General features: G+C 59.9%; 2 protein-coding genes across 2 annotated transcripts in view; both read right to left on the reverse strand.

The window, feature by feature from the left end:
• Positions 1–8551, reverse strand: part of LOC122364226 (titin-like) — a 94097-nt gene extending 85546 nt beyond the window's left edge. Inside the window, exons 1-2 of the mRNA XM_043334415.1 lie at positions 7318–8551; positions 6491–6586 (exon numbers count right to left, since the gene is read on the reverse strand). Of these exons, the coding sequence (XP_043190350.1) occupies positions 6491–6586; positions 7318–7380 (159 nt within the window). The 5' untranslated portion in view covers positions 7381–8551. The remainder of the gene's footprint in view (positions 1–6490; positions 6587–7317) is intronic.
• A 16-nt stretch (positions 8552–8567) lies between these two features.
• LOC122364227 (SEC14 domain and spectrin repeat-containing protein 1-B-like) lies at positions 8568–24753 on the reverse strand. The gene is made up of 17 exons (XM_043334416.1): positions 23341–24753; positions 20933–21116; positions 18693–18806; positions 18302–18476; positions 17890–18059; positions 17164–17409; positions 16713–16922; positions 16244–16358; positions 15846–15948; positions 15328–15466; positions 14745–14867; positions 14415–14591; positions 13754–13968; positions 10226–10451; positions 9265–9486; positions 8642–9000; positions 8568–8604 (listed from the first exon to the last, which is right to left on the reverse strand). Exons 1-17 carry the CDS (start codon positions 23508–23510, stop codon positions 8568–8570), a joined length of 2985 nt encoding a protein of 994 aa, XP_043190351.1. The 5' UTR covers positions 23511–24753.
• Positions 24754–26497: the final 1744 nt, after the last annotated feature.

Genomic DNA, 26497 nt, shown 5'->3' on the forward strand with positions numbered 1-26497 from the left:
TACAGGATTCAGCGTTCCTGACACGTGACGGCACTGCTCCTTTCTGGTCAGGTCGTAGTTGCGTTTGAGTTTTCGTTCCGTGGCTTCGAGCCGTTTCATTGCGATCCGTCCGTTGTCGGGGAGCTCCACCCGGTCTTCCTTCCGCAGCACGCCTGTTTCATACCTGTCCGGAGGCTCTTTTGTTTTGCCTTTCAGGATTGACAGCGCACGCTCATCCTCCCTGGACTGTTCTACAGGCTTGTCGTACTTGGTCCCAAAAGCCTCCGTGCACCAGTCCTTCACGGTGGTTGCTAGCTCGTCGTCGCTGCTCTGGGCGTTGCGTTGCAGGAACATAATCTGGCGCAGGCTGCTTGGCTCCACTGCTGATATGGAACCAGCTAGTGCCCATCCAAACCCGGTTCTTATAGCTGCTGGCTGGTTGGAATGACCCTTTCGTACTTCCTGTTGGAGAACAGCTTCCAGCACGTTCCCTCCGAGCAGCAGTTTCACTTCACCGCCATCATACTGCGGAAATGCTAGTCCACGGAGATGTTTGCATTGCCTGAGTTGGCGGTGAGATACCGTTGGGGCAGTCACATTCAGTGATGGTACAGCCCAGGCTTCAGGGATTTCGATGTACCCTCTCTTCACACCATCGCCGAGTGCGCTAACCGTCAGGGTAACGCGTTCAGATGGTTTCTGAGCTCCGCTTCCCTCCACATTTTGGATGCAGAGCTGGCGAAGGTCCCCGGTGATGCCCAACTCCTGCAGAACATCAGCGCTGCACAGTGATGTCTGAGCTCCGGTATCTAGCAGCGCCAGGACGTCTTTTGACTTGGCCGCTCCGTGGACGCGAACCTGAACGACCTGCAGCAGTGTGTCGGTCTCATTGCTGAGGGAGGCTGCTACAAACGGCGAGCTTCCCGTTCCTTTAGCTTGCCGATGTGGCGCCGCAGCCGTTGATGATCCACTCGGAGAGTCTTCTTCCCCTGAGCTTCCCTCATCGTGTCTCGCGTGTCCTGAGCTTCTGTGTAGCATTGGATGATGAGTGAGCTTGCAGCCCTCCACTCCGCATTTCCGAGAGGATCTGCATCTCCTGGTCCAGTGGCCCTTCCTCAGACATGAGAAGCAAAGGCCGTTCTCGTACACCATCTCCATTCTCGCTTCCAATGTTTTCTTCTTGAATGACGGGCAGTCAGTCACCCTGTGTTTTTCACTGCACACCAGACAGGGCGGCGGTGAACGTGGCTCCACTTCTCCAGCTTCATGAGTCGCTCCAGTCGCGAGCGCTGTCCTCTGCACCGCTCCTTCACGCTGCGTGCCGGCTACACATTTCCGCTCCGACGTCCCGGACTGGATGGCCGAGAAGCTGAGGATGCTGACTTGCACCTGAAGCCATTCGCTGAAGGTCTTCAGAGTGGGTCGTTCTGGCCGTAGCCGAAACACTTCACGACCCCACTCTCGGGCCAGCTCATTCGGCAGTTTCTCCACCACCCTCCTGAGGTTCTCACTACTGGACAGATCGCTTGAATAGCCAAGATTCTGTAGGACGGTCACTGTGTTATGAACGATGGCGTAGAACTTTTCCATGGCTGGAAGATCCGTGAGAGCTGGTGGGTTGGAAGTGAAGATTTTCCTCAAGTGACTTTGAATGATGTCTTCTTCTCTCCCAAATCTTTCTTGTAGGGTTCTCAGAGCTTCCAGGTAGAGGCAGCCATTGAACAGCATGCCTTCAATAGCTTGGGCTGCCGGCCCTTCTACTGCGTTCTGCAAGTGAGCCATTCGCTCTGAGTCCGATAGAGACGGCTGGTCGTGGACGAGCGCCTTAAATAGGCCGATCCAGCGAGGCCACTCCTGAGGGCTGCCTCGGAAGGTAGGCAGCGTCAGACGTGGTATACTTTTCACGAATGCTGATGGGCCCGGGACGTCATATCGCCGCTCGGAACCCAACGCTGTCACCCAGCTGGTTGGGTCCTGGTTGGCAGTTCTCGGCGTCTCGTCGGCCATCGGAGAGGTACTAGTAGCTTTCGGTGGCGGCGGCTCGCGCCGGAGCTCTCCCAAACCACTGACCACGCGTTCTTGCTCTTGCTCGTTTCCCTTCTCGCGGCCGCATCCGGTGTTGTTTTGACGACTAGGCGCCACTTCCACAGCGACCTCATCTTCAAAGTCGTGTCTTCGTTCCCACTCCAACTCGTGGCCAGCGGCCCTCCAGAGACGCGCCTTCACAGCTGCACGTTCCACCTCCTCTTCTAGAGCCCTTTCTTCCAGCAAATCTGCTTGTTTTCTCATCTCTCGGCTTGCTTCTTCCATCGCTCGTTCTCTTTCCTTCCTTGCTTTGAGATGCTTCAGTTCGAGAGCTTTCAATTCCGCGGTGATTTCAGCCTCCTTGAAAGTGGCTGAAGCCTTTGAGCCTCGTGATATGTGAGACCCGCACACTTTGCTTCCTTCCTCAAGTTGCACCGATGGTAGGGGGAGCATTCCTGTGCGTGACGCTGAGCGGCTCGCTGATGGACGAGTTATCGCCTCTTCAATTCTAGCGACCGTTTCGGCGTGCCGTGCTGTTATTCTTGTGGCGTACTCCTCCGCTTCTTCCAACTCGCTCACATCTTGCAACTTCTCTACGAACTCCTCATTTGCCTCCATGAAGGCGTCCAGCGTTGTGTGCAGCGTCTCGAGCCGCTTCTTCAATTCCTCTTCACTGGCTCGCCGCGCTATTTGCGCGCCAGCCCTGTTACACGAGCGTGTGAACATGGCCGCCTTGCGACCGCGATGAAGCTTTAATGCCTTCCGTTCAGCGGTGATATCTCCATCCTCTCCTCCTGCAGGGTCGCAGTTCTCTGGCATCGTCTCCCGGTTCTCCGTCTCCGTCTCCTCTTGCCCTGCAGGCTCGCAATTCTCAGGCGTCGTCTCCTGGTGCTCCGTCTCCATCGCGTCTTCCATCGGTCCACGATGCTTCTCAATTCGACTGACACGGTGGGAGCAGAACTTATCGACGTCACGGACGGTCGTTCACGCGCAGTATCGACTTATTGTACATTCTCTTCTTGACTTCTTACATTCTTAACTGATACCATCCGGCCCGGAGGACCAGCGAATGTTGCGGACGTCTCTGGCTTTCTTGTGTGGACTGTATGTGTGTTTGTTACGTCTCGCAGCATTCGGGTTTGGCGGCCGGGGGAATTTTGAGAGGATGTAGGATTAATAGAGGCAGTGAACGAATAATGAAGAAGGGAAGTATCTAATCGGTAAATGAATAAACACGGATGAATAATTTACGGATCAAGGTTCAACAGCGCCCGTCTCAGAGCGCACAAGGAGCACACCTCGCGGCATGCATGTTGGGTCGTTCAACAGCGCCCGTCTCAGAGCGCATAAGGAGCACACCCCGCGGCATGCATGTTGGGTCGTTCAACAGCGCACGTCTCAGAGCGCATAAGGTGCACACCTCGCGGCATGCATGTTGGGTCGTTCAACAGCGCCCGTCTCAGAGCGCATAAGGAGCACACCTCGCGGCATGCATATAATGTAGGATGACAGAGGATTGATAGGAATAGTGAGTAGACCCGGCCACCGTGAGAACTGTGAGCTGCGCGCCGCTCTCCTTTCCTCCACTCGCCACTTCGGTTTCACTCACACCACCACCACTTAAACACAGTCTTCTAAATAGAAGAGTTCGCTATTGACCGAAGACGGCGAGATGGCAGCAGTACAGCACAGACACAGTAGTTAGAAAAGTTAGACGTGAGCGGCAGCAAAGCGCCGCCGTCCCCGTTTGAGAGCGAAGTGAACTCGTCGGCGACTAACAGTGAAGTGAGACCGAGCAGAGCCCGGTATCGGTTCAAATACACGGCCAAAATGTCACTCGATACAGGGGTCGTGACACAGAGCACAAAAAGGGCGGCCGGCACGCCGCGTCCCCTCACACACCCTTCCAGTTCCCAGGCCCAGGGCCCCGTCGGCCCCATTCGGAACAGGTCACAGGTCAGCCGGGTCGCAGGGTCACAGGGGGACGCCAGTCCACCGTTCGCAGCGTCGATATGGCCCATTGCCTCTGTCTCAGAAAAAGCTATGCGCGGCGACAGGTGGCCGCTGGGCGGGCGGCGGCCCGGCCCGGCGGCGGGACCGGCGGGGCGGGGTGAGGCGCGGCGCGGCGGCGGCTCGGCTCGGCATCGGCGGCGCGACATTTGCCTAGTTTGTCGGCAACAGCGACTACTCCCTATATTCATGTAACCGGCTGCTAAGGGCCGTTTAGGGCCGTTTACACGTCCCGCTCTTTCTCGTGAATTAACCAGCCAGACAAACTTCTGACATCAGCGCATTCAGTACGCCGAGGGGCCAGCTGTATGAATACAGCGCACTCATCTGGACAGTGGAGGAATGTGGCCTGCACTGGCGGCTGGCGGCCGGTTCTGGCGTGCCAGCCGGCCTGCTGCCTGGCGGCGGCGTGTAACTCATTCAGCGCGTCTGTATGTCTGTATGTCTGTCTGTGCCAGTTCCATGACCGCCAAATTGGCCGTGCCGCCGCTGCCGCCCCCAGTCCGCGTCGTCGGCGGCCTCAAGGCCGGCTGGCCGAGCGGTGAGCGGCTGACCGATCCGCCGGCCGGCCGGACGGGGGCCGGGCCGGGGGGCCGGCGGCGCAGCCCGGGAGTTCCCCGGACCGCGGGACCGCCCACTCGCCGTCCCGGAGCACTCCCGAGACGAGCACCGACAGCACGCCGCCAGTTCCTCCGGCCGCCGGTTTTACGGAGTGCGCGACGGCACTCGGAGCGTATTCCCGGAGTCCGGAGCGCCGCGGCGGGCCGGGGCCGACAGCGACTGGCGGGGTAGCTCCAATGATCACCGGCCGGTCCCGGAGCGTCCCAAACGGCTTCCACGAACACGCGAAGTCACGTGAGACAGAGCGCATATCGCTGACACGGAAACGGGCGAAACGGGCGACTGAAGCGCCTGCCGACATTGGTGGGCAACAAAAACCGAGCGTGTCGCTGACATACCATCCAGAAAGCCAGTGAACCTGATTTTATCGCTTGTCATGGGCATTGGGCAAGCCCCTTTTGGCTCGATCAGCATTCACCTCACTGAAGTTCGATTTGACCAACGGCCGCGCGCCGGTTGAGTAAGTTTGAGCCGGCCGGCCGGGCCATGAAAGCCCCGCTGCGCAGAACTGAGCGGGCGCACGGCTGCACTGTACACGGACCACGAGCGTCGCTGGGACGGTGTGGCCGCGCACACGGTCGGCGTCGCTAGGGACAGAGTCAACACTCCTCCGGGGCGGAGCGGCAGCTGCACCGGCGGCGCGGGGGACGCACCGAGGGCGGGGGGGGGGACGTACAGAGGGCGGGGGCGGGGGGGGGGCAGCAAAACGCTGCGGACGGCTCCCAGCAGCGCACCGGAAGGTAGAGGCGGATGGAGCGTATTCACGATAACGCTGAGAGGAGCAGACATCTCGAAACAACTAGCTGGCACCACACTACAAACAGCCTGAGCTGCAATCCGAGTGATGCTTTTGATGCGCATACGGAGCATCTGCGATACGAAGCGGTAGGTATATTTAAACGCAGCTTTTATTCGCTGTGACAACACAGTTCAAACTTGAACTGTGTTGCAATCTATGTCAGAAATATCAAAGGACGTCAGTGGGTGATATGAAATTTACCAAACTCTGCATGGACATTATGTGTATACTAAGTTCGAAACAAATAACTGCCGAGTGCTACAGTCCGCGTTGCAACAAATAAAAATAAAAATAAAAATGCGTAACTCTGCTCACTGCATGCTCTTTCCTCATTGGGAGGGCAGTGCGTGGTTCGGGCGACTTCCGTTCCCGGCCGTCCGAAAATAGCTCCTCCAGACCTCCGGCGGGATGCACCCGGGGGAGGACGGCAGACCGGGAGGGGGGAGAGGGAAGACGGGAGCTGCACGCCGAGATCGACCGGCCGGCGGCCACATGGTTTGGCATGGCGCCGCGCTCCCTCCCGCCCGGCCCGGCTGGAGAGCCGCTCGGCCCGCCCTGGGCAGGCGGAACGCCACACAGCTGCGCCAGGCCCAGCAGGGAAAACAAACCGACCGACGGCCGACGGTAAAAACTGGGCAAAGACGCCGCTCTGAGTGACCGGGCCGGACAGCGGAGCCAGCGCCAGTGTCTGCCGTCTGGAGGCGGTGACGGGCCAGGGTCGGGACATGGCGCGGTTATTGTTCACTGCATTGTGGTACGATACCCGCACTAGATAGCAATGTAATGGGAGGTTCGGCCACCAGGCAGCAGCGTTGTCTTCATTCCGTTCCCCGCATTCAGCCAAGTTTTAACTGAGCTGGCATGTCATCGGGTTGGATCTTATATGCTGCACGTGCCGCATGCACCATGAGCTCTGCAATCTTCCGTCCTGGCCCGCTGACAATGTCGGAGGGTAGGTTGGCTCGGCCGACTCCGGAGCCATGTCTATTGTCTATCCCCTACCGTCCCATGTAAGCGGACAGCATTACCTGCCGGCCGGAGCCGAGCGGGACTTACCTCTGTGAGACGAGTCTCCAGCGAGTCTCCCGGCGTCTCACTCCGTCCCAGTTCCCTCGGGCTCGCGGCGGCGTCGGAATGAGTCGGCGGCTCGTCCTGAAAACGGGCACACATTCACACACACTGGGATAATAGATGACCATAAAAAGACGGTAGAGCTATTTTTTCAAGGAATGAGGTCGTAATAAATTTACAAATAATAAACAAACCTGAAGTATAGTATGAACACACCTAAAAGCACTGCTGCCCTAAGCACGGCTCGAGTTGGCTGCGCAGCCTGATCTCCCGGCGTGCGCTGCCAGATGAGGCCGCTGGCAGTTGGGAGTAAACATTTACCGGGCGCCACGGCCCCGGCACCCGGACGCGGCTCTGTCCCCTCACCTACCCGTTCTGGCACAGCGCGGCCACATACTCCTCATCGGGGTCCACCGACTCATCCCATGCAGACCTCTGTTGGGAGCGAGCCCCTCCATAGTGCCAGTCATCGTAATGTATTAAAGTGGTGCATTAAAGGGCAAAGGGGTATTAAAACCGTATCGTTCTCTCTAGCTTCGCTACTAGGTAGTCTGGAAAGTCCGTATCTACGAAGTTAATTTCTGCGGCTGATTAATGAACATGTAATGGCTTACGCGACAAAACAAGTGTTCGTAGCCATCGAGGTAAATCAAACAAATGCACCGATTCTGAGGTAGTCGCTAGGCCGTCCCGCCCGGACCGGTGTGTCCCCATTGACTCGCCTGCTCGTCCGTCCCGCGCGGTCCGCATCTCCCGCCGACTCGCCTGCTCGTCCGTCCCGCCCGTCCCAGTGCCCCCAGTGAGTGACTCGCCTGCTCGGCCGGCTCGTCGGCCGGCTCCGTCACGCTGACCCGGTGCGCGTACTGCAGCTCCATGCCCTCGTCTCCGGTCCCACTGACGTCCAGGTCCGCAGACACGTCACCGCTGATGTCGGCCGGCCCCGTCCGCTGACGGGGCGCCGCCGCCGTCTCCGCCACTGTGCGCGCCGTCTCCGGAGACAGCGGCGGAGACGGAGACGGCTCGGGCGCGGCGGCGCGCGGCTCGACCGGGGGCTGCGTCCACGGCTCCAGCGGCGGCGGCAGCTCCGCGCAGTCGTCAGAGGGAGCTCTGTCCGCGCCAGTCGCCGGCTCGTCGTACGGCGGCGGCGGCGGCGGCAGGCCGGCCAGCTCCAGCTCCGGTGGCGGCGGCGGCAGACTCCCCAGCTCCGGCGGCGGCGGCAGCTCCTCCCCGGCCGCCGGTGTCCCGAGCGGCGGCGACTGGGGCGGCGGCGGCGGCGGGGGCGGCAGCTCGTGTCCTCCGGCGGTCTCCAGTACCGGAGTCCGTCGCGCGGTGGGCGTCTGGGGGGTGACCCGGCCCGGCAGCCGCCATCCGTCCACCTCGACGTCCTCAGAGGCAGACGGTGTCAGGGTGCGCGGCCGGCCCAGCGGCGACGGGGTGCTGGCCAGGGAGGGGGGCCGCCGGCCGGGCGCGGTCTCCAGTCGGCCATCCTCGCGCACCGCCGGCGGCACGGGCGTCAGACTCTCCGACTCCGCGCACAGGTCCACCTCCAGTACTGTGGAGGACTGCTTCCGAAGCTGGTGTTCGTGCTGGTCCTCCGGCTGGTTTACGGGTCCGCTTCCCTCGCGTTCTCCGTCCAGCTCTTCGTAATGCTCATCGTCATACTGTTCCTGGTCTTGTTCCCTCGCCTGGCTCTCTATCCGGGCGTCCAGGTGGCCTTCCAGCTGGAGCAGCTGCGCCTGGACGGCGTCCACGCAGGCGTCCAGACGCTCCAGGCGGCGCTCCAGGCGGCTGAGTTTGCGGGGCCGCGCCGGACTGCCGCCCTCGGCCGGCCGCGACTGCTTGGTGGACGTGGCGGCCGGCCGGGGCCCTCCGCCGGCCTCAGGTGACCCCGAGTCCCCGCTGGCGGCCGGCCCACTGCGCAGCTCCGTGGAGAAGGAGGCCGAGCGCTGCACGAGCCGCTGCTCGGGCCGGTAGAGCGCCGGCGCCGTCACCACCACCACGGCGCCGGCCGGCTCGGGCGGGCCGTGCGTCCCCTCCGCGCCGGCCGCCGCGCCGGGCCGGCTCACCACCAGTCGCGCCCCGCAGCCCGCCGGCTGCGGCTGCCGGCGGCCGGCGGCGGACACGAACACCGCGGACGGCCGCCGCGGCTGGCCCTCGGACGAGTCCGCCTCCGAGGACGGCTCCCGGTCCCCGGCCGATGACGACGGCAGACCGTCATCACACGTCACCGCAGGCGTCATCGCGGCCGGGGAGCGCGTCTCGGCGCTGCCGCTGGCGCCGCCGCTGTCCCGGCTGCCGGCGCTGCTGCTGCGCCGTCCGCTGAAGCCGGCCCCCAGCGGCGGCAGCGGCGGGAAGTCCTCGTCGAGCAGCTTCTCCAGGGAGGGCGTGCGCGACTTGCTGCGCCAGGCGGCCCAGCCGGGCAGCGAGAGGTCGGCCGTGTCCGGCGGCGAGTCGTAGCTCCAGTCCTCGCCCAGCGACGGCGGCTCCGTGTCCTGCTGCGGGGGGTAGCGGGAGGTACGTCAGAGACGAGCGACACAATACGGAGCAGCGGATACTCTGGTGAATACTGGGACCAACGTCATCCTGATTCTGTCAGGCAGCATGATGGAAATAGTGCCGATAAATCATACGGAGCATTAAGTTCTCGTCCAAGGTTTCGATAAGTTCTCGCATTAAGGTATCGATTTAATCACACACAAATACCTCAAAGTATGCTCTTACGGACACATGATCACCATCTGGGCCAGTCAATTAGTTACCTGTGACTCGGGGCTGGAGTCGCCGTCGCCGTGCTCCAGGGAGCCGGAGCCGGCCAGCGGAGCCGTGACCAGCTCCTCCAGTGAGGCCAGGGAGCCGGCGGCGGCGGCGGCGGCGCCAGTGGCGCCCTCTGCGCTGCCGTACTCGGACGACTGAGCGGTCAGCCAGTCCGAGTCGGTGGACCGCCAGGAGGCCGAGCGGTGCAGCGCACAGTCCGGCCCCTCCTGGGGGTCACAGAGCGGTCAGCGGGTCACAGGAAGGGTCACGGAGAGGGTCGGAGGGAGGGTCATAGAGAGGGTCGGAGGGAGGGTCGGAGGGAGGGCCCAAGGACAGGTCGGAGGGGAGGGGAGTCGATGCAGCAGGGATTAGAGCAGGCCCTGAGGCCAGAGAAAGGTAAGATAGAACGAGGGAAGGGGTCAGAGAGGAATGGATGCGAGGTTGTCGGGTTGGGTGGGCAATCAAAAGATATGGGCAAGTTCAACCAAGGGTAAAGCTGGAAACTGAATGAAATAGGTTGGCCGGCATAAAGCCTCTCATTCATGATGCTTCTCGACCGTAAAAGAAGGCTGGCAGTTTCTAATGTAAACGTCTTCCGGAGAGCCGGAAGAATCGAATGGTTTGGATCTGATTTCCAAAAGAAACAAACGTGGCCTCAGCCACCACAACATCCCACAAAAGAACAGCATCACAGGTCCAGTAAAAAGCAGTGATCCGGAGGGGCCGGAAGCGTGCCTACGATAGAAGTAAACCCAACCTAGGAGAGAAATGGGACAATATGTGATAAGATTTATAACGAAAAATGAAATGTAACGCAACACGAATCAATGGCACGGAACAGGCCAACACACAAAAAGAACGACGCAGGACGAGGTGACCGCAGAGCCCATATTGTCAATGGTTGTGCTCATCCTTGGTACGCATGATCTTGTCAATTTAACAAGACGGTTCTCCCTCGATTCTCACCTCATCTCTGCCGGTGCCGGTGGCGGGCGCCCGCTCCTGAGCGCCCGCCGCGCCGAGCACCTGTCTGGACACGGGCGAGCTCTCCATGACGGGGCCGGAGTCGGGCGAGTCGCCGGCCGCCCGCCGCCACTGCCGACACTGCGCGTCCAGGCGCGCCCACAGGAACCCCACCTCGGAGAGTTTAGCGGAGATGGCCGCCCGCGCGCCGGCGTTGCGCTCCGACTCGCTGAAACACGACAGCGGGCGCCCAAACGGTTACCGAACGGGACGTGTTTAGGCGGCGGGTCAGCTGGGTATGCTGGGTCCGGTGTGATCGGGGGGGGGGGGGGGGGGGAGGTGGCCTGGTTGACCTGCATAGTTCCGCACCCACCAGGCGAGAGGCGAGTCGTGTTTGACTCGGGCGTTACCGTTCACCGGTTCCTGAAATGCTAGTATATGTGGGTACGTACTCTTCGCAGTCTGTCAATAGCCTAAGCAGAACCGACAGACAACAAATAACTTATTGGTATTGTTGAGAACAAAAAAAAAATTCGGTCGTCGTGTCAAATTCAGGACGGTAAATGTGGTCAGTTCACCAAGGAGAACCCGGTCACGCGAGGGAGCAGACCGACGCGACGTCGCCAGCCGTGATAATAGCTTCCGACAATTGGAACCCTCAGTCGGCACCAAAGATTATCGGCTTAGCAGGCTTATCTCACCGCTGAGCAGGAATCAACGCTATGTGAAGCAATGCTTTTCAACATTCAAAATATGCATCGCTCAGGCGCTAAATTTTACCGTAAGGACATTTGACCGAGTCGGTTCTAAAACTGGCGAGTGCACTAACTCACAGAGCGCGTCACGGTGAAATGAGCCGCCGTTTCCGGCGCCGCAGGGCACGCGGCCAGCACCCGATGACAACCGGGCGCTACGCGCGCTCTGACGGATCGGCTGGCGCTGCCAGCTGTCCCCGCGGTACCGCCCGGGGGGGGGGGGAGGGGGGGCAGCAGACGGCCGGAGTAGCTCCGGCAGGCGCCGCAGGCAGGCGGTGCGCCAAATCGGCCGGCACGGCTGCCACGCCGCAGCGGCCACGGTCAGCTCAGAACGGCGCGGAACGGCACGGAGCACCGCGGCCCGATACGGACTCGTCACGGAGCGATACGGCACGGCACAGAACGGCACGGAGCGACTGAGGAGCGGAGTGGCGGCGGCTGAGCCCGTCTCCCGGGCCGGACACGGCTCGCCGACAGCCCGCCCGTCGGGCGCTCACCGGCCCATTGAGGGGTGCCAGCGCGGCGGCCGAGACCGTCCGCGGTCCGCCGCCGGGATTTATCGCCGGCCGGCCGCCGGGGGTCTGTCGCCGGCCGGCCGTCGGGGGTCTGTCGCCGGCCACCAGGTCTGTCGCCGGTCGGCCGCCGTGTCTGCTGCCGGTTGTCCGCCGGGGGTCTGTCGCCGCCCGTCCGCCGGGTCTGTCACCGGCCACTGCACCGGGTCTGTCGCCGGCCGGCCGCCGAGCCCTGACGTGCAGCCAGCCCGCCGGTCCGCCCCGAGTCGTTTGTCTCGTGACCCGGGCGGAGAAGGTGTAGGAGACAAATTGGACTTGGCACTGGGCGTCACATAGTGTGACGCTATGGCCCTGCCGCGGCTGTGGCCGACGATGCCATGGTCAGGTGGCTGTGGCTGTTCCATAATTCAGTGTCCAGCGCTTTAGAGGGGATTTGTCTCTAATCCCCGGCATTCGGTTACAGCAGACCAGCCGCAAGAGATAGTATAAAAGTCATTCGTTTTGTCTTCAAATCATTAGTACGACCGGCTCATTGCGTTGCACTGAGTGATCCACTATCATTATACGGAGAACGCCTGCATTGGCCTAGTAACTCGGATGAACAAAACGATCTGAATGTTTCACCTGTCAGTCGCCTCTCTGTAACCCAGACACGCACAGACCGCGCCGAACTTGGCCCAATACCTCCTGCCGTCCCTGAGGAGCCTGCCCCCTCCCCGCCCTCCGGCCATCCCTCACGGGCGACCCCCGGCCGTCAGAGGCGATCGGCGCGGGGCATACCGGCCCGGGTGACGGTGCGGCCGCGCGCCACGGCCGCGGCGCGGCGCGCAGCAGGAACGTGGAGGTCGGTGTCGGGCCGCGGGCGGCTGCCAGCGCGGCCCGGGGCGCCGCCGGCACAGTTTGGGACGGAGGTCGTGCCGCCGCCCCGGTAAGGCAGCTATTCTCGGTAAGAGGAGGAGGGCGGGGTGACGACTGGTGCGAGTGGAAACGGATCTGATGGAAGTGGGCGGGTACTCGGGCGCGGAGATCCCTCAGATGTGCCGATCGGTCGCTGATGGAGACGACCTCACACCTGTTCGGCGACAGTGGATACGCTGCGAAGTATGTCGGACATCAAAGGAAGCAGGTCAACGCAGCTGAGGGCTAAGGCAAGACTCAAGGGGGATCTGTCAAGATGCTCACCGCTTTTCACACGGCGGTCGGCGGGGATCCTGGGACATGCGTGTCGTGTCTGTAAGGAAATTTAACTTAACAGCACTGGTTTATTGGAAGTCACTGAGTAATGATATCATAATTTAAGTTTAGGCACAATCGAACTTATTTTGGTAATCAGATCGACGGTGAGTCCATATCGAGCTTTCGCGACCGTGAACAATGACCAAATAAAGATTGTGAGTACCGTGATACATGACATGATACCATGATCCACACCTCAAACACCCCGATAAAGTCAACGTCATATTTAAATGTTCAGCTTAGAACAGCTACCCTCCGCTGTTCAGCTTAAACTTGAGGAAATGCAGAAAAATGGAATGCCTATTTCAATTCCGACATGGCCTTCCACATGGGCATCCTCCCGGCCGTCCCTCCCACCCCTCCCCCCCCCCCATCCACCTACTCATCCACACCCTCACACCTGCACGCCCACTCCCCCACCTACCTGTGGTTGTGCGGAGTCCCGGCTCAGTCACACCGAACTCCGGCCACTCGTCACTCTGTACCCACTCTCCCCCACTCGGCTGACCGGTGTGACCCGCGCCGCTCGGCCGGTCCCCCGGCGGGTCGTCCGCCGGTCACCGTCCGCGCTCCGCCCGGTCTCCCAGTGGGTAGGTCGCTCGGTCCCGGCGGCAGCTGGCGGGGACGCTGCCAGTGCCGGCCGTCGCCTCACGTTTGGCACTGCCACCAGGTCGGCCCGGCGGCCGCCCCCGGCTGCTGCCCCGGCCCACAACTCGGAGCCGCCGGCGCCTACCGACGCACCGGCCGGCCCCGTCCAAATCACCGCCGGGGAGAGCAGGGAGCCGGCGGCAGAGCGACGGAGGAAGGTGGGCGGCACCCCGCGACCCTCCCCCTAACCCCGCTCAGGTACCCCCGTTTGGAGCTGCGGAGCTCAGCGCTGACGGCGGCGGTAGGATGTTTACGTAACGAGGGTGCTAATGGTTGCGTGTGGGCCAACCGCGGCGGCGCGGCGGTGATTATATTCCGTATATCCGCTGCTGCCCACCTATTTGACACCGCGTAGTCGCACTCTGAGCGGCTCTGCCCACCTGGGTTTGACGTCGTCCTGGAGCCGCTCTCGGAGCAGCTTTCCCAGCCGGATGGTGCGGCCGACGTCTCGCAGCAGCGTCTCCCGCTCGCCCAGCTGACTGCCGACGGCGTCAGAAGAGGCCGACGACGGCGACGACCGCGGCGAGGAGGCGACCGACGAGGCGCGCGCCGGCCGCGGCGGCTCGCAGCACAGCTGCCGCAGTCGACGCAGTTGCTGCGGGGAGCGTGAAGTGCATGAAACAATACTGTATACAGAATGGAAATGATGGAGACACGGGCACACCACACACACTACATAGTTGGCGAATTGATAAGGCCCCCATCCCCCTCAAGTGACACCCTCCGTCCATCCTGTATGTAGGAACTATAGTGCAGCTGCAGTTCAGTGAAGCCCTCCGGCCGTCCTGTTATCGCACAGGTGCCGGCAGTCCCACATCCTCGGATAGAACACCTCCCAGCTGTCGGTAATCGGCTGTCCCACAACCCACTCTCCGGACAGTGACATCTCCCAGCCGACGGCCGGAGACGGCGCCTTCCGGCCCAGTGACCCGAGGAGGAACTGACAGCCGTCGTCCCGCTCCCAGCCGGGCCAGTCTGTGAGACGGGCCGCGGACCGCGGTCCCCGCCCGGCAGATCGCACCGGCCACCGGCCGGCTGTACCTCGTCGGCGGTGCGGTGGAACACGGCGGCCACTCGAAGGCGCGTGATGTGCTCCTGGGCGGCGGCCCTCAGCCGCGACCAGGCCTCCTCCAGCCGGCCGCTCAGCTGCCCGGACACCTCGTCACCGCCCAGCCGGCCGGCCGCCGCGCACGACTCCGCCCCGTACTCGTACGTGCGCTGGAAAAATCGAACAAATTATTTGTACTTCATAGTACTTGCAGCACTGAAGCATCAGTTTCAGTACCTTTACTCAAATGTAACGCTAGGAGATGGAACAAATCACGAAACACACTAAAAGTTCCAGTCACCCGCTGCCTGCGCCGCCCTCACCTTTGCCGTCTCCTCGAAGCTCTGGTGTTGTCGCTTCATCAGCTGTATCTCGGTATTGTCTCGGCCCACACGGGCGTGCTCTGAGCCGAGCAGGCGACTCAGGTCCGCCAGCCAGGAGAGCGCCTGGGGCGGAGGTCAGGGACGTCATATCACCGGCACACACCGGGGGAGCGCCTGGGGCGGACGACAGGGGGTCCGCCCTGTCGTCCAGCTGTCACAACCAGCTGTCACACAGTCATCACTGCATTCTGAGGTAACGAGGATACCCTTCCTGTTAACGAGGTGACTAAAAGATCGGCGTGTAAGCCCGTCCCGTCGGCCGCCACACCACCCCAATAAATAGTCCGGTGGTCTCGGCAGCCTCTCCTCTGTGGGATGATGGAGCGGCCGTCCCGCCTAGCAGCCGGTGACCGTCAAGGAGCGACGGCCCGCTGACAGACGGCTGTGTGTGTGTCTGTCTGTCGGTGCTGCCGCAGCGGGACAGACACGACTCAACGGTTACGGCGGCCGCTCACATACGGCGCATATGGTCCCGCACCGGCTCTGTAAATACCCGCTGGCCGACCCCGGCGCCCTCACTGACCTGCTCGGCCTGCGCCTGACACTGGCCCAGCTGCAGCGTCTGCTGGAGCCGCAGCCGGCTGATCTCCCACGTCTCCAGCACCGTCTGCACGTGCTGCTGCAGCCGCTGAGAAAGACGCGTCACGTGCGCCAGCTCCGAGCTGCCGGCACACCAGCGACACGTGTCACGGGGATCGACAGGTGGCGGCCTCAGCTTGGGTGAGATACAGGGTAGCAGAGCCGCTTACTTGGTTTTGGTCACACAATGAACACATGCAAATGATGTCAAAGCTGCTTATTCAAAGTTGTTCCTCTCAAAGAAAAGCTGATCGATTGTGTACGCGGGTGATAACTGTTCGATTATTGACCGGTAATCGGGGGTGATGTCCTGACCATAGGATATGCGAGCGACAGGTTCACTCACTCACCTGTAGTCGGGGGTGATTTCCTGACCAGAGAATATCCGAGCGATGAGCCCACTCACCTGTAGTCGGGGGTGATGTTCTGACTAGAGAATATCCGAGCGATGAGCCCACTCACCTGTAGTCGGGGGTGATGTCCTGGCCGGCCGAGTTTTTCACCGGCAGCGTCAGCATGTCCTGCAGCTTCTCACCCGTCCGGCTCAGCTCGGCGTACGTCCGCTCTATGCAGACAGACAATGGAGTGATTTTTACATCTCATATTCTCATAAAAACACCATGTAAGATTATATCCAACCGAGCGATGTCTAATGGAGTCAACTGACAAGGAGTGCATTGCAGCTCAATGATGATTCGCACTCATATGCATTTAAATGAGTAAACATGCCGCTGGTCATGAAAAGCGGCCTATCCCTAACCAAGACTCGGGAGAGGACGGGGCCGATTCGGGGGCTATCACAGCGACACCTAGGTACACCGTTCGAGCTCCGTATCGTCGGCAGAGTGTCGGCAGCTTACCCGTGTCGTCGGCGACGGTCTGCATGCGTCGGAGCTTGTCGGCGAGCTGGTCGGGCTGCAGCGACTGGACGCCCTCATCGGCGGCCTCCAGCAACACGTGGCACGTGTCAGAGACCTACCGGGAGGGACAGAGCACGTGGCACGTGTTAGATACCTACCAGAGGGACACGGACAGCCAGACGAATCACTGAACAGCGCCGGAGATGACGTACATATTGACAGCTGGACAAACAAAACTGTCAAACCGGCCCGTCGTCCAGCAGCTACGAGGCTGTCAAACCAGTCAGTAGTCCGCGGCTACATCCTGAACAACTTCGGACACGAGGAAAATATGAGGGGGGGGGGGGCGGTGAGCAGCAGGTGTCCCTCCCCTCTCCTCCCCCGGCTGACCTGTTCCAGTAGACGGTAGAGCCGCGCGGCGGTGATGAGCAGGTCCCTGGTACCCCTCCCCCTCCCCCTCCCCGCTGACCTGTTCCAGTAGACGGTAGAAGCGGGCGGCGGTGATGAGCAGGTGCCGCCGCCGCTCCAGCCGGCTGGCCAGCGCGCGGCACACGCTCTCCATGTAGCGCCGCTGGCCGGCCAGCGAGGCCGCCTCCTCGGCAGAGGCCGTCTCGGCCGAGCGGCCGTCGGCGGCCTCCTCCAGCAGCCGGCGCACCGCGGCAAACTCGGCGTACGTGTCCTAGGGCAGAGGTCAGCAGAGGTCAGATTGGGATAGGGGTCAGATATCGGCAGCATAGAGGGGAGATTAGAGGTCAGAGGTCCCAATATAAGCCGGGTCAGGGCTGAACACTGGGCGTGGAGGGTGGTCAGGAGTCGGCAGAGGTTCAGGCAGATGAGAGTTTAGCATACAGGTCAACGAGGAAGTGCGATTGAAGCATGTTCCTAAGTAAAGATATAAAACAAAGTGGCCAGCTTCTCACCCTGCACTGCAGCTCTGCCTCGTCGTGGAGCTCGATGAGCCGCTCCGAGGAGGCCACGTCCCGACCAATCAGCGCCTGGGACGCCAGAAGCTCCTCCCCCGGGCCGAGCACCCAGCCAATCACGTCGTCGACCCGCCTGACCAGCAGCCGATGGAGGTCGGCGCGGCCCAGAGCCGTGTGCAGCTCCGACCAGGCGTGACGCACCAGGTCACAGTGAGAGGTCAGGTCAGTGACCCGCTGCTGCACCTGAGGGGTCACAGTGAGAGGTTAGGTCAGTGACCCGCTGCTGAACCTGAGGGGTCACAGTGAGAGGTCAGGTCAGCGACCCGCTGCTGCACCTGAGGGGTCATATAAGGTCACAGTGAGAGGTCAGGTCAGTGACCCGCTGCTGCAACTGAGGGGTCATACGAGGTCACAGTGACAGGTCAGGTCAGCGACCCGCTGCTGAACCTGAGGGGTCACAGTGAGAGGTCAGGTCATGTCAGTGACCCGCTGCTGCACCTGAGGGGTCACATAAGGTCAGGTCAGTGACCCGCTGCTGCACATGAGGGGCGACATAAGATCAGATCAGTGACACACTCCTTGACCTGAGGGGTGATATAAGTCCACAGTGAGAGGTCAGGTCTGAGACAAGTATTCCTATACTGGTATATTGACTCGGAGCTAAGCCACACTGACGGCACATCCAGCGTCCACACGCCGGTCACTCAGCCCTGTGACACGCACCTGTTGTCGCTGGTTGAGCGGGTCCGGATCCGGCGGGGTCCGGGTCCGGGGGTCCGAGTCCGGTGGAGTCCGGGTCCGGGTCCGAGGATCCGGGTCCGGCGGCCTGCCGCTGCTCCGCCGCTGGAGGCCGGGCTCAGAGCTCGGCCGGAGACTGGACAGCAGCTCCTCGCCTGGGGAACACAACGGCCGTCAGAATAGAGCACGCAATTCGACTCATATTCGCCGACAAACAAAATAGGAAAAACATGATGATGACCGGGTCGTGTGACTCCTCATATAGCCAAGACGTAAGAGCCCATGGATAAGCGTATGTCGGCCGCAGCCCCCTCAGCCCGCCCCTGTGTGTATCTGTGTCCGGTCCCGGTCGGCCCTGTGTGTGTCTGTGTCTGTGTCCAGTCTGGGGCATATTTACCTGTGTGTATGACGCCCTCGGCGGTGTCCAGCGCCGCGCGGTAGAGCGGGCCGGCCGTGCCGATCGTCTCCCGCAGCTGCGCCGCTGGCGCGGCCTCGGCGGGCAGCAGGCGCAGCCACACCGTCTTCAGCGCGTCCAGCGCGGCACCGGCGTCCTGCAGAAACTGCTCCAGTCGCTGCCGGGGACGAACGGGAGGGAGCGCTGATTTCAATGGAGTTCTTTCTTTTGATCACAATGGTCTATAGGATTGAACAACATCGAAAGTTTTTCCACTAAAATGCAGCTATAGTAATACAGCGACAGCGGAATTTCATCCTTCGTGACTTCAGTGAAATGCAAACTAGAACCGAGCGTATTCGTCTATCCGTCACGTTTCGCTATCACATCTCACCATTCTGTCCTGGATCCAGTCCTCGTGGTTGTACGGGAACGTCCCTCCCAACTCCTCGGGGATCTGGTCCGGGGCGATGTAACGCTGCAGTTTCGACAGAGGAATGTACTCCGGCTAAAGGCAGAGAATGTGGCATGTTAGACGAGCAAACAGTTCCACACTCGGCTGGCTTATGCACACACGACACACGCTCTGATAAGGTTTACTCACTTCGGTAGTCTGTGTACGTTTGTAATGATTACAGCAAAAACAAATATGGGATTGGTACGTACATCAAAGTGGTATATACAAACGTAGTACATGAAGGCTTCTGAGAGGCTAAGAAGCTTTTTCTATGTTTGCAGAACGCACTGCATGAAAAGTATTGTCACGCAAATGGCACTGAACAGTGCAACATTATGCATAAATTCATGTGTGAAAATCATCCAACACTGGGTTGTTGACAATATTTATTTCGCCATATCATTCGAAACTACATATACAATCCATAATCTACATTCCACAGTTCTAATGAGGCTCATACAGTCAAGCAGGACACCTCAATCATCACATCACGCTCATAGTCTCACATATCCCGCCCCGTCTCCGCCTCGGTCTCCAGCTCCGTCCTCGTCTCCGACTTCGCCCGCTCCGTCTCCGTCTCTGTCCGCTCCGTCTCCGTCTCCGTCTCTGTCCGCCCCGGCTGCGGCCGCGCCCTGGGCACCTGGAAGTGGTGGAGCTTCTCGTTGAGCGCCCGCTCCTGCTCGATCAGATAGGTGGCGTGCCGTTTGTAGGCGTCGTACTCGGCTCGGAGAGCAGTCAGCTGCTGGCCGAGCCGTGCCACCTCGGCGTCGCGCAGCGCCTCGCGCCGCTCCTGCTGCGCGCGCAGCTCGTGCTCGGCCAGCCGGCGCTGCAGCTCGGCCAGCTCCCGGCGCAGCTGCTCCTGCTGGACGTCCTGCTGACGCACCTGCCGGCCGCGGTCAGACGCCAGCGCCGTCAGCTGCGCGCAGCGCCGCTCGCGCTCGAAGGCGCGCTGCTCCGCCTCCTGGCGCTCCTGCTGCGCGTGCAGCTCGGCGTCGCGCAGCCGCTGCTGCAGTGTGGTGCAGACGGCGGCCAGCCGCGCGCCGCGCGCCGCCTGCAGCCGCTGGCGCTGCGCGGCGTCCTCCAGCCGGCGGCGCAGCGCCGCCTCCGTGTCGGAGCTGCTGCGGCGCAGCGTCTCCAGCTGGCGGCTCAGCCGGCCGCGCTGCTGCTCGGCGTCGCCCAGCCGGCCGCGGACGTGCTGCTGCTGCTGCTGGCTCTGCTCCAGCTGGGAGCGCAGCAGGTCCAGCTCGCCCTGTTTGCGGGACAGCTCCCCGGAGAAGAGCTGCTCGTTCTCGTGCAGCAGGCGCGCGTTGTCGGCCTGCAGGGCGCGGTTCCGTGTCTTGTACTCGTCTTTGATCTTGGTCAGCTCGTCATGGTTCTGACTGAGCACCTGGAATCGTCTGTGCAGCAGCTCCAGCTGGTCGCTGGTCTCCTGCAGCCGGATCTGCTGGACGCTGCGGCTGCCGCGGGGCGTCCTCCCGCTCTGCTGCTCCTGCTGCTGCTGCTGCTGCTGTTGCTGACGATGGAGTCGCTCTCCCAGCTCGCTGTTTCGCTGCGTTAGGAGCTCGATCAGTTTGTTCTGCTCCTGAATGCGCCTTCGCAGCACCTCCGGACCCTCACAGTCCCCAGACATGTTCTGTGTGTTGTTTCAACAGAGGGGATAATCAATCATACTTCAACACTTTGAATGCTTATTTGAGTACAAACTGGCGGTAGCGCCAACATTCTATCGGTGATCGTTTTCGAGAAGACGGCCCGGAACAAGGCGCCCGGCATGGCCATAGAGGCCAAGATAGGCATGGCAGCAATGGCAGTTAAGTTTTTTTTGCTCATATTTCGAAAACGTGCCGAACATCTGGCATGTGCTACCAAGAAAAATGTCCTCTTCACATTGAGGTCGGAAGTGTGTTCATGTTTTCGCATTTTAATGTTGAACATATGTATGCGGCTGTTAGCAGCATGATTTATCAATCCAAATCGCAACAAATTGTAACTTTTACTATGCCTCTATATTCCTCGCTGACAACTTAAGCACTCATGTGAAATGTTGGCAAGATTTGTACGTAGAAGCATGTACATAGAAAACAAAAATACGAGTTTGTGCACTTGAAATGAAGTTTTTTCTTGAAGACCCCGTAAGCTGTAAACGTGCGAGTGCGTGCACTGTGCTGCGCACTGACCTGCACGTCGTCCTCTGGCCGTCCGCAGGTGACGCGCTGTTTCTCCCAGAAGGAGTCGTGGCGCAGCACCAGCTGCACGCCGGTCCGGCCGCTGATGGCCGCCAGCGTCCGCTGAACGGCGCGCACCGAGCGCCACGAGCCCGCGCGGGCGTCCAGCACCACACAGAGCGGCGAGTCGGCCGGTCTTTGAAAGGAAGGGAGAGTCAGTATCAGTAAAGGGCGCCCAGCACCACACAGAGAGGCGAGTCGGCCGGCCTGTAAGGAAGGGAGAGCTGTCAATATACATGGTCTGTTATACGGTTCTTTCCAAGAAAAAAAATGAAATCCACGAAACTAGGTATCAGAAACGGGAAATGTCAGCCTAATTAGCCAGATAAGTTTCAGGAACAAACATCTACCTTGAGAAGTCGAGAAGGATGTGGTTGAAAAAAACGATGCTCAAGCGAAGAAGGATAAGGCAATAATCGGGCAGGTCATTGTAACAGGTCTGTCCGGTGACTGACCTGAGAGGAAACCCAGCTCTACCGCTCCAGTCCGGTTTAAACGGCGGCTGAGCCGAATCAGAACCCGACCCCGCTGCCACTGTCGGTGCGAACGGCGACAGGTGACCAGATGTTGCCAGCAGGACTCAGACGGCGTAATACGGCCTCGAGCGCGGTTTGTGACACAAAAAGCTGCCTTCCTAACTTGATACCTACTTTTCAACCAACGAAATCCGTTCCATCATAAGCAATTTTATCTTTTTTAAATTTTTGGGAGTCAAGCTCCCCCGACACCGCCATCTGAGCTTTTATTGCGTCGGAGAAAGGTCATAATTATCTAATCGAGATAATGACTAAATGGACTCACACCACCTCATTATGTTTTAATGCACTCAGCTTTCATGTAACACTTCAAAACAGAGTAGCAGATGTTTTGTCCAGCGGAAAAGCTGAAGGCCCGAACCGCGATGGACGCAGAGATCGACGGTTGGTAGACCACATTCCGGCCTAGTCAGCCCAGCCTTAGTCCGTAAGTAGCGCCGCCGCGCTGACCCCAGACCCCATTATGCCGACTGTTTTACCGTCCAAACGAAAACAGCTCACAGACGCCCTGAATGTCACTTTTTGTCCACCGGGTCAGCTGTATAGCTGTCACTGTAAAGCCAAAATGGTTTCCCACACAGGAGGAAGGGCCAGTAGGTGGTGTAGGGGCAGCGAACAGCGGCGACAGTTCGACGGGTACTTACACGGCACAGGAGACAAGGTAGCGTCCTTGACCCGTCCGTCAACAGCCTCTTTATGCCCCCAACAAGGGCATTCGATCGGTTGGAAAGTGGCACGATGAAAAATCTTGGCTCCTTGATAGGACAAAAAAACATCACAAAAAAATCAAACTAACCGGAACGATGTGAGGTAGATGACTGTTCGGTATCAACTAACCCAAGAACACGATTTTCAATACTTTCGATTAGAAGTGCCGTGCGGCAGCTAATTGACTCTCGGTCAGATTGCAGACCTACCCACAGGCCAATACGTGGAACACGCCCGGTTGGAGAGGCTGCAAAGTGCGGTCCGTTTGACCGGCGGCCACAATCACTGAGCGGGGTCCAGGAAGTGAGGAGGGAAGGAGAAGGGGTGGCCGCAGCAACCAATCTCAGAACGCATCGTCCGCCCGCAGTACGACCGAGTAATGACCGACACTAGTTACAACCGCCGGCATTATCGCGAGCCGTCGGGTGTGCTGCGCGAAAACCGTTCAGCCGTGTCAGATATCAAACGGACAGTGCAGAAAATGACCAACGTGTCAGGCAGGCCGCAGGCGTGTCAGGTTTCAGATGGCCCATACATATAACTTACTCCTTTGCTCTGAGAGGCGAGACAAGTTCCAGCATAACCATTTGAGCTAAATGTGCAGCAGTGAGTAATTACATTAATTGCCCGGTATTCGCGGAATGTGGGACGGTCACTGACTCCGTGCTCCCTCCACAGCTGATGAGAGCAACAAACTCACCTGAGTAGAGTACACCGAACCTTAGAGCACATACCACAATAGCCACAGACTCACCTGGGTAAACTGAGCCGCCGAGTACATACCACGGACTCACCTGGGTATGTCCACCAGGTACCGGGCCGCTGTGTACTAGTGATGTCAATTACAGAAAATCGGAATACCGATACCAAACCAAATACCAACCAAAACCACGGGAAAATACCGAAACCAAACCAACTTGGGAAAATGAGGGAAATACCTACTTTTTACCGATTTCTTAGCCTCTTATACCTTAGTGAGGCCTTATGATACCAACACAATACCAAACACATTACGATTGAAATACCAAATACCAAGTTGGTATCGGTTTGGTATCGGTATACCAAAAAGTTGGTATCCGATTGACATCTCTACTGTGTACCTCACCATAGACTCACCTGGGTATGTCGGCCAGGTAGCGGACCACCTGTTGGAGCTCCTGCTCTGACCAGAGGCCGCCGTCGGCCGGCACGCCGACGAACAGCACCGGCCGGCCGGTCAGGTCGCGGCTGCCCGGCAGGCTGGCCGGCCGGCCCAGCAGCGCTCCCAGCAGCTCTGAGGCCCACATGGCAGGGCGGACGGTCCACGGAGGTGTCACAGGCCGCCCTGAGGCTGCAGTAGATCCACAGAGAGGGATCGCGGGCGGCAGAGGCGCGCGGCTGCCCACTGACGGGACTCAGCAGTGCGGAGCTCCGAACTCCGGCGGCCGTGTCGGGTCACCGCGATCACGGCGGGTGGGTGTCCGTTCCCGTCTCGGGTCAGCACGAGGTCACAGCCGGGTCAGAAGGCCGTGAGAGAGCAGCCGCCGCTGGTCCCATTTGATGCAGCTGATCTGGAGCAGTGAAGGTGGCAAGGCTGACGCCAGTCCAATTCAGTGCAGACGTGGTGCTCAGGCTTTTTCGCACTTAAAACTTTTCGTTCACAATCACAATCGTATATCACACTGCGCTCATAAAATTGTTACCCAGTAGCACAGTTGTTTTGTCACCAAACCATTACAAATTCGCTTCACCACAGAACATAACACTCTCGCTCCCGCCGCGGGCACGGGTCCTTCCGACCGTCCACCGTCCACCGTCCACTCGAGTTCCGCCGTCACCGGAGCGTTCCCACGCCTCCACAGCCCGCCGCGGCGCCGCTCTAAACGGTAAACACGCCGACCGGCCGCCGCAGATGCCTAACGGTGCACAGCGGCGGCGCGCACGCAGCCCACGTGACGGCGGTCCATGCGCGGCACTGGGTCACCGCGGTCTCCGGGCGGCGCGCCGCCTGCCGTCTGCCGCCGGCGCCGACGCGTCGGTTTCGTCGGCGCGCGGTGTCGGGTGACCTCTCCGGGGTGTCGGGTAGCCGCTCCAGCGTCTGTACCGACGGAGGTCCGGCGGACGCGCGCGACTGCACTGCAGAGCCGAAACCGTCGTCTACCTCAGAAGAGCGCGCCGCCGAGCGCCTACCTGCAGCGCCGAGAGTCGCCGGGAGCACCGGCCGCGCTCCACGGCCCGGTCCGGCGCGGCCGCCGCCGCGGGCCGGGCGCACGCCGGCGTTCCCCGCGACTCTCAGGCGGGTTGACGACCCCGCGTGCCTCGCGTCGGTCAGGAGACGAAGTCGGCGCGGTCGGCGGTGGGCAGTTGGTCTGGGGACGTGTCAGACCGGCCGGACGGGGTCAGAGGATCACAGGAGCAGCCATCCGGCGAGCTGACCCGTGCGGCGGCCGTCCGTCCGTCCGGTACGGTACCGGACAGGTGTGGTCAGGGACCGGACCGCGGACCGGTAGTGGGGACCGCACCCGGACGTACCGGTGTGGGAACCGCACGAGGCGGACCATATCCTACCGGAGAATCGAGCGCTATAGTCATTAGTCTGGGATAAATAAACAGGTTGATAAGTAGGTATAGGCACGCATTTAAACAATTAGGCATTCAATTAAAACTGATGGTGACATGATTTAAGGGGCGAAACGGTGAATAACAAAAAACTTGAAACATCCATGGAAAAGCAGGGCAGCTGCAACGGCAAGATCAATACAATCACTCAGGTCAGTTACACTTGTTGCCTGTTTGGTACACGGCCGCTTCAATAGCTTACCAGTTACCATGAATAAAACATCAGTTCCTGAAAGACATCGTACACTGAGCAATGAGCGTGCCTTAGCATGCGCCTCGAACGGAGAGTGTGAGCGTAGAATGTCAACTAGCCAGGTTTCAATGTATGTGTGGCTGTTAGGTGCATAGACCAGCGCACAAAAGGATTTTTTTCTCAGCGGTGGCAAATGACGTCGTTGTAAAAAAAAATGATGAATTTGAACGAGAACCACTACCTTATGTATCCGATTATGGGACCAACCACGCCGTCAGTGTAGAACAGGACCGAGAAGCAGCACCTCAATGTTCAACACGTCTCGGATATTCGACATGAGCTCAATATACGGCAAACAGTCAAACGAACAGAACAACAAATTGCCCTTTTCCGCGTCACTTCAGCGTCAACAGCCAGCTTTGCACGCCTATGACAGCACTCAGCTTCTTACCCCAGTGCCGTCTGCAGTGCTCTGTGCAATTCTGTCCGTCCATCGCCCCGACTCGTATTCGCGAGTGTCTCCGTTTACGATCCCCTGATGATCAGATAACTCCGCGGCAGTCCATTAGGCCAGCCAACTGACACCCGATCACTGGGACCGTTTACAGCCTCGGTCCGTCTCTCCTCCCCTCCCCACCCTACTCCGGACTCCCTGCCCTGGGAGTGAGTACCCCCCCCCCCTCCCTCCCCAGCGCGCCGTGCCAATGTGGTTCGGCGGTCTGCCCCCGGGCCCGCCGTGCCGCTCGCCGAACCGTGCTGGCCGCCGCGCGATACGAAATACTGCAGTCCCGACGGCTATCTCATTATACGGCGGCCGGCGGCGCTCGATGCAGGACCATGCTGCGCCGGGAAGGCGTGGGCACGCGGCGAAGGTCAATGACAACGCAATGGGGCTGGGCGGGCGGCTGGGCTGAACGAAATGCCGGGCTGGGTGGGCGGCTGGCTGGGCCGGACTCGACCAACGCTGGCCGAGCTGACATTGTAGCTGGTGGAGACGAACTGTTGCTGGAGATTTGTAGGTTGGACGGGCGACTGTGACGCTCAAGAGTCTCAGTCGGACAAAACCAGAAAAGACGGTGGCCGACTATGAGCCGAACCCGAAAATGACTCGATAGTGAAGGCCGGCTACTGACTAGTGCAGCAAACTGGATGAATAAAAACCAACGATACGATAAACGGATGTGAAACTTGTCACCGCATCAGCATCGAATAAATACATAAATGAATCACAAGGAATTAATAAATGAACACACTAGTAAGTAAATGAATGAGTGAATGAATGTATGTATCAATGAATGAATGAACGCATAAATGAATACCTAAATGAATGAATGAATGGGCACATGAACAATGAATAAATGAATGAATGAATGAATGATGAATGAATGCGCACATGAATAAGAATGACTAACTAAATGAACGAGGTCACAAATGAATGAATCAACGAATGATTGAATACTCGATAGAATGAATTATCTGAGC

The sequence above is a fragment of the Amphibalanus amphitrite genome, unplaced genomic scaffold (genome assembly GCF_019059575.1).
Source record: "Amphibalanus amphitrite isolate SeventyFive unplaced genomic scaffold, NRLGWU_Aamphi_draft 000662F_arrow, whole genome shotgun sequence".
NCBI lineage: Eukaryota > Metazoa > Arthropoda > Thecostraca > Balanomorpha > Balanidae > Amphibalanus > Amphibalanus amphitrite.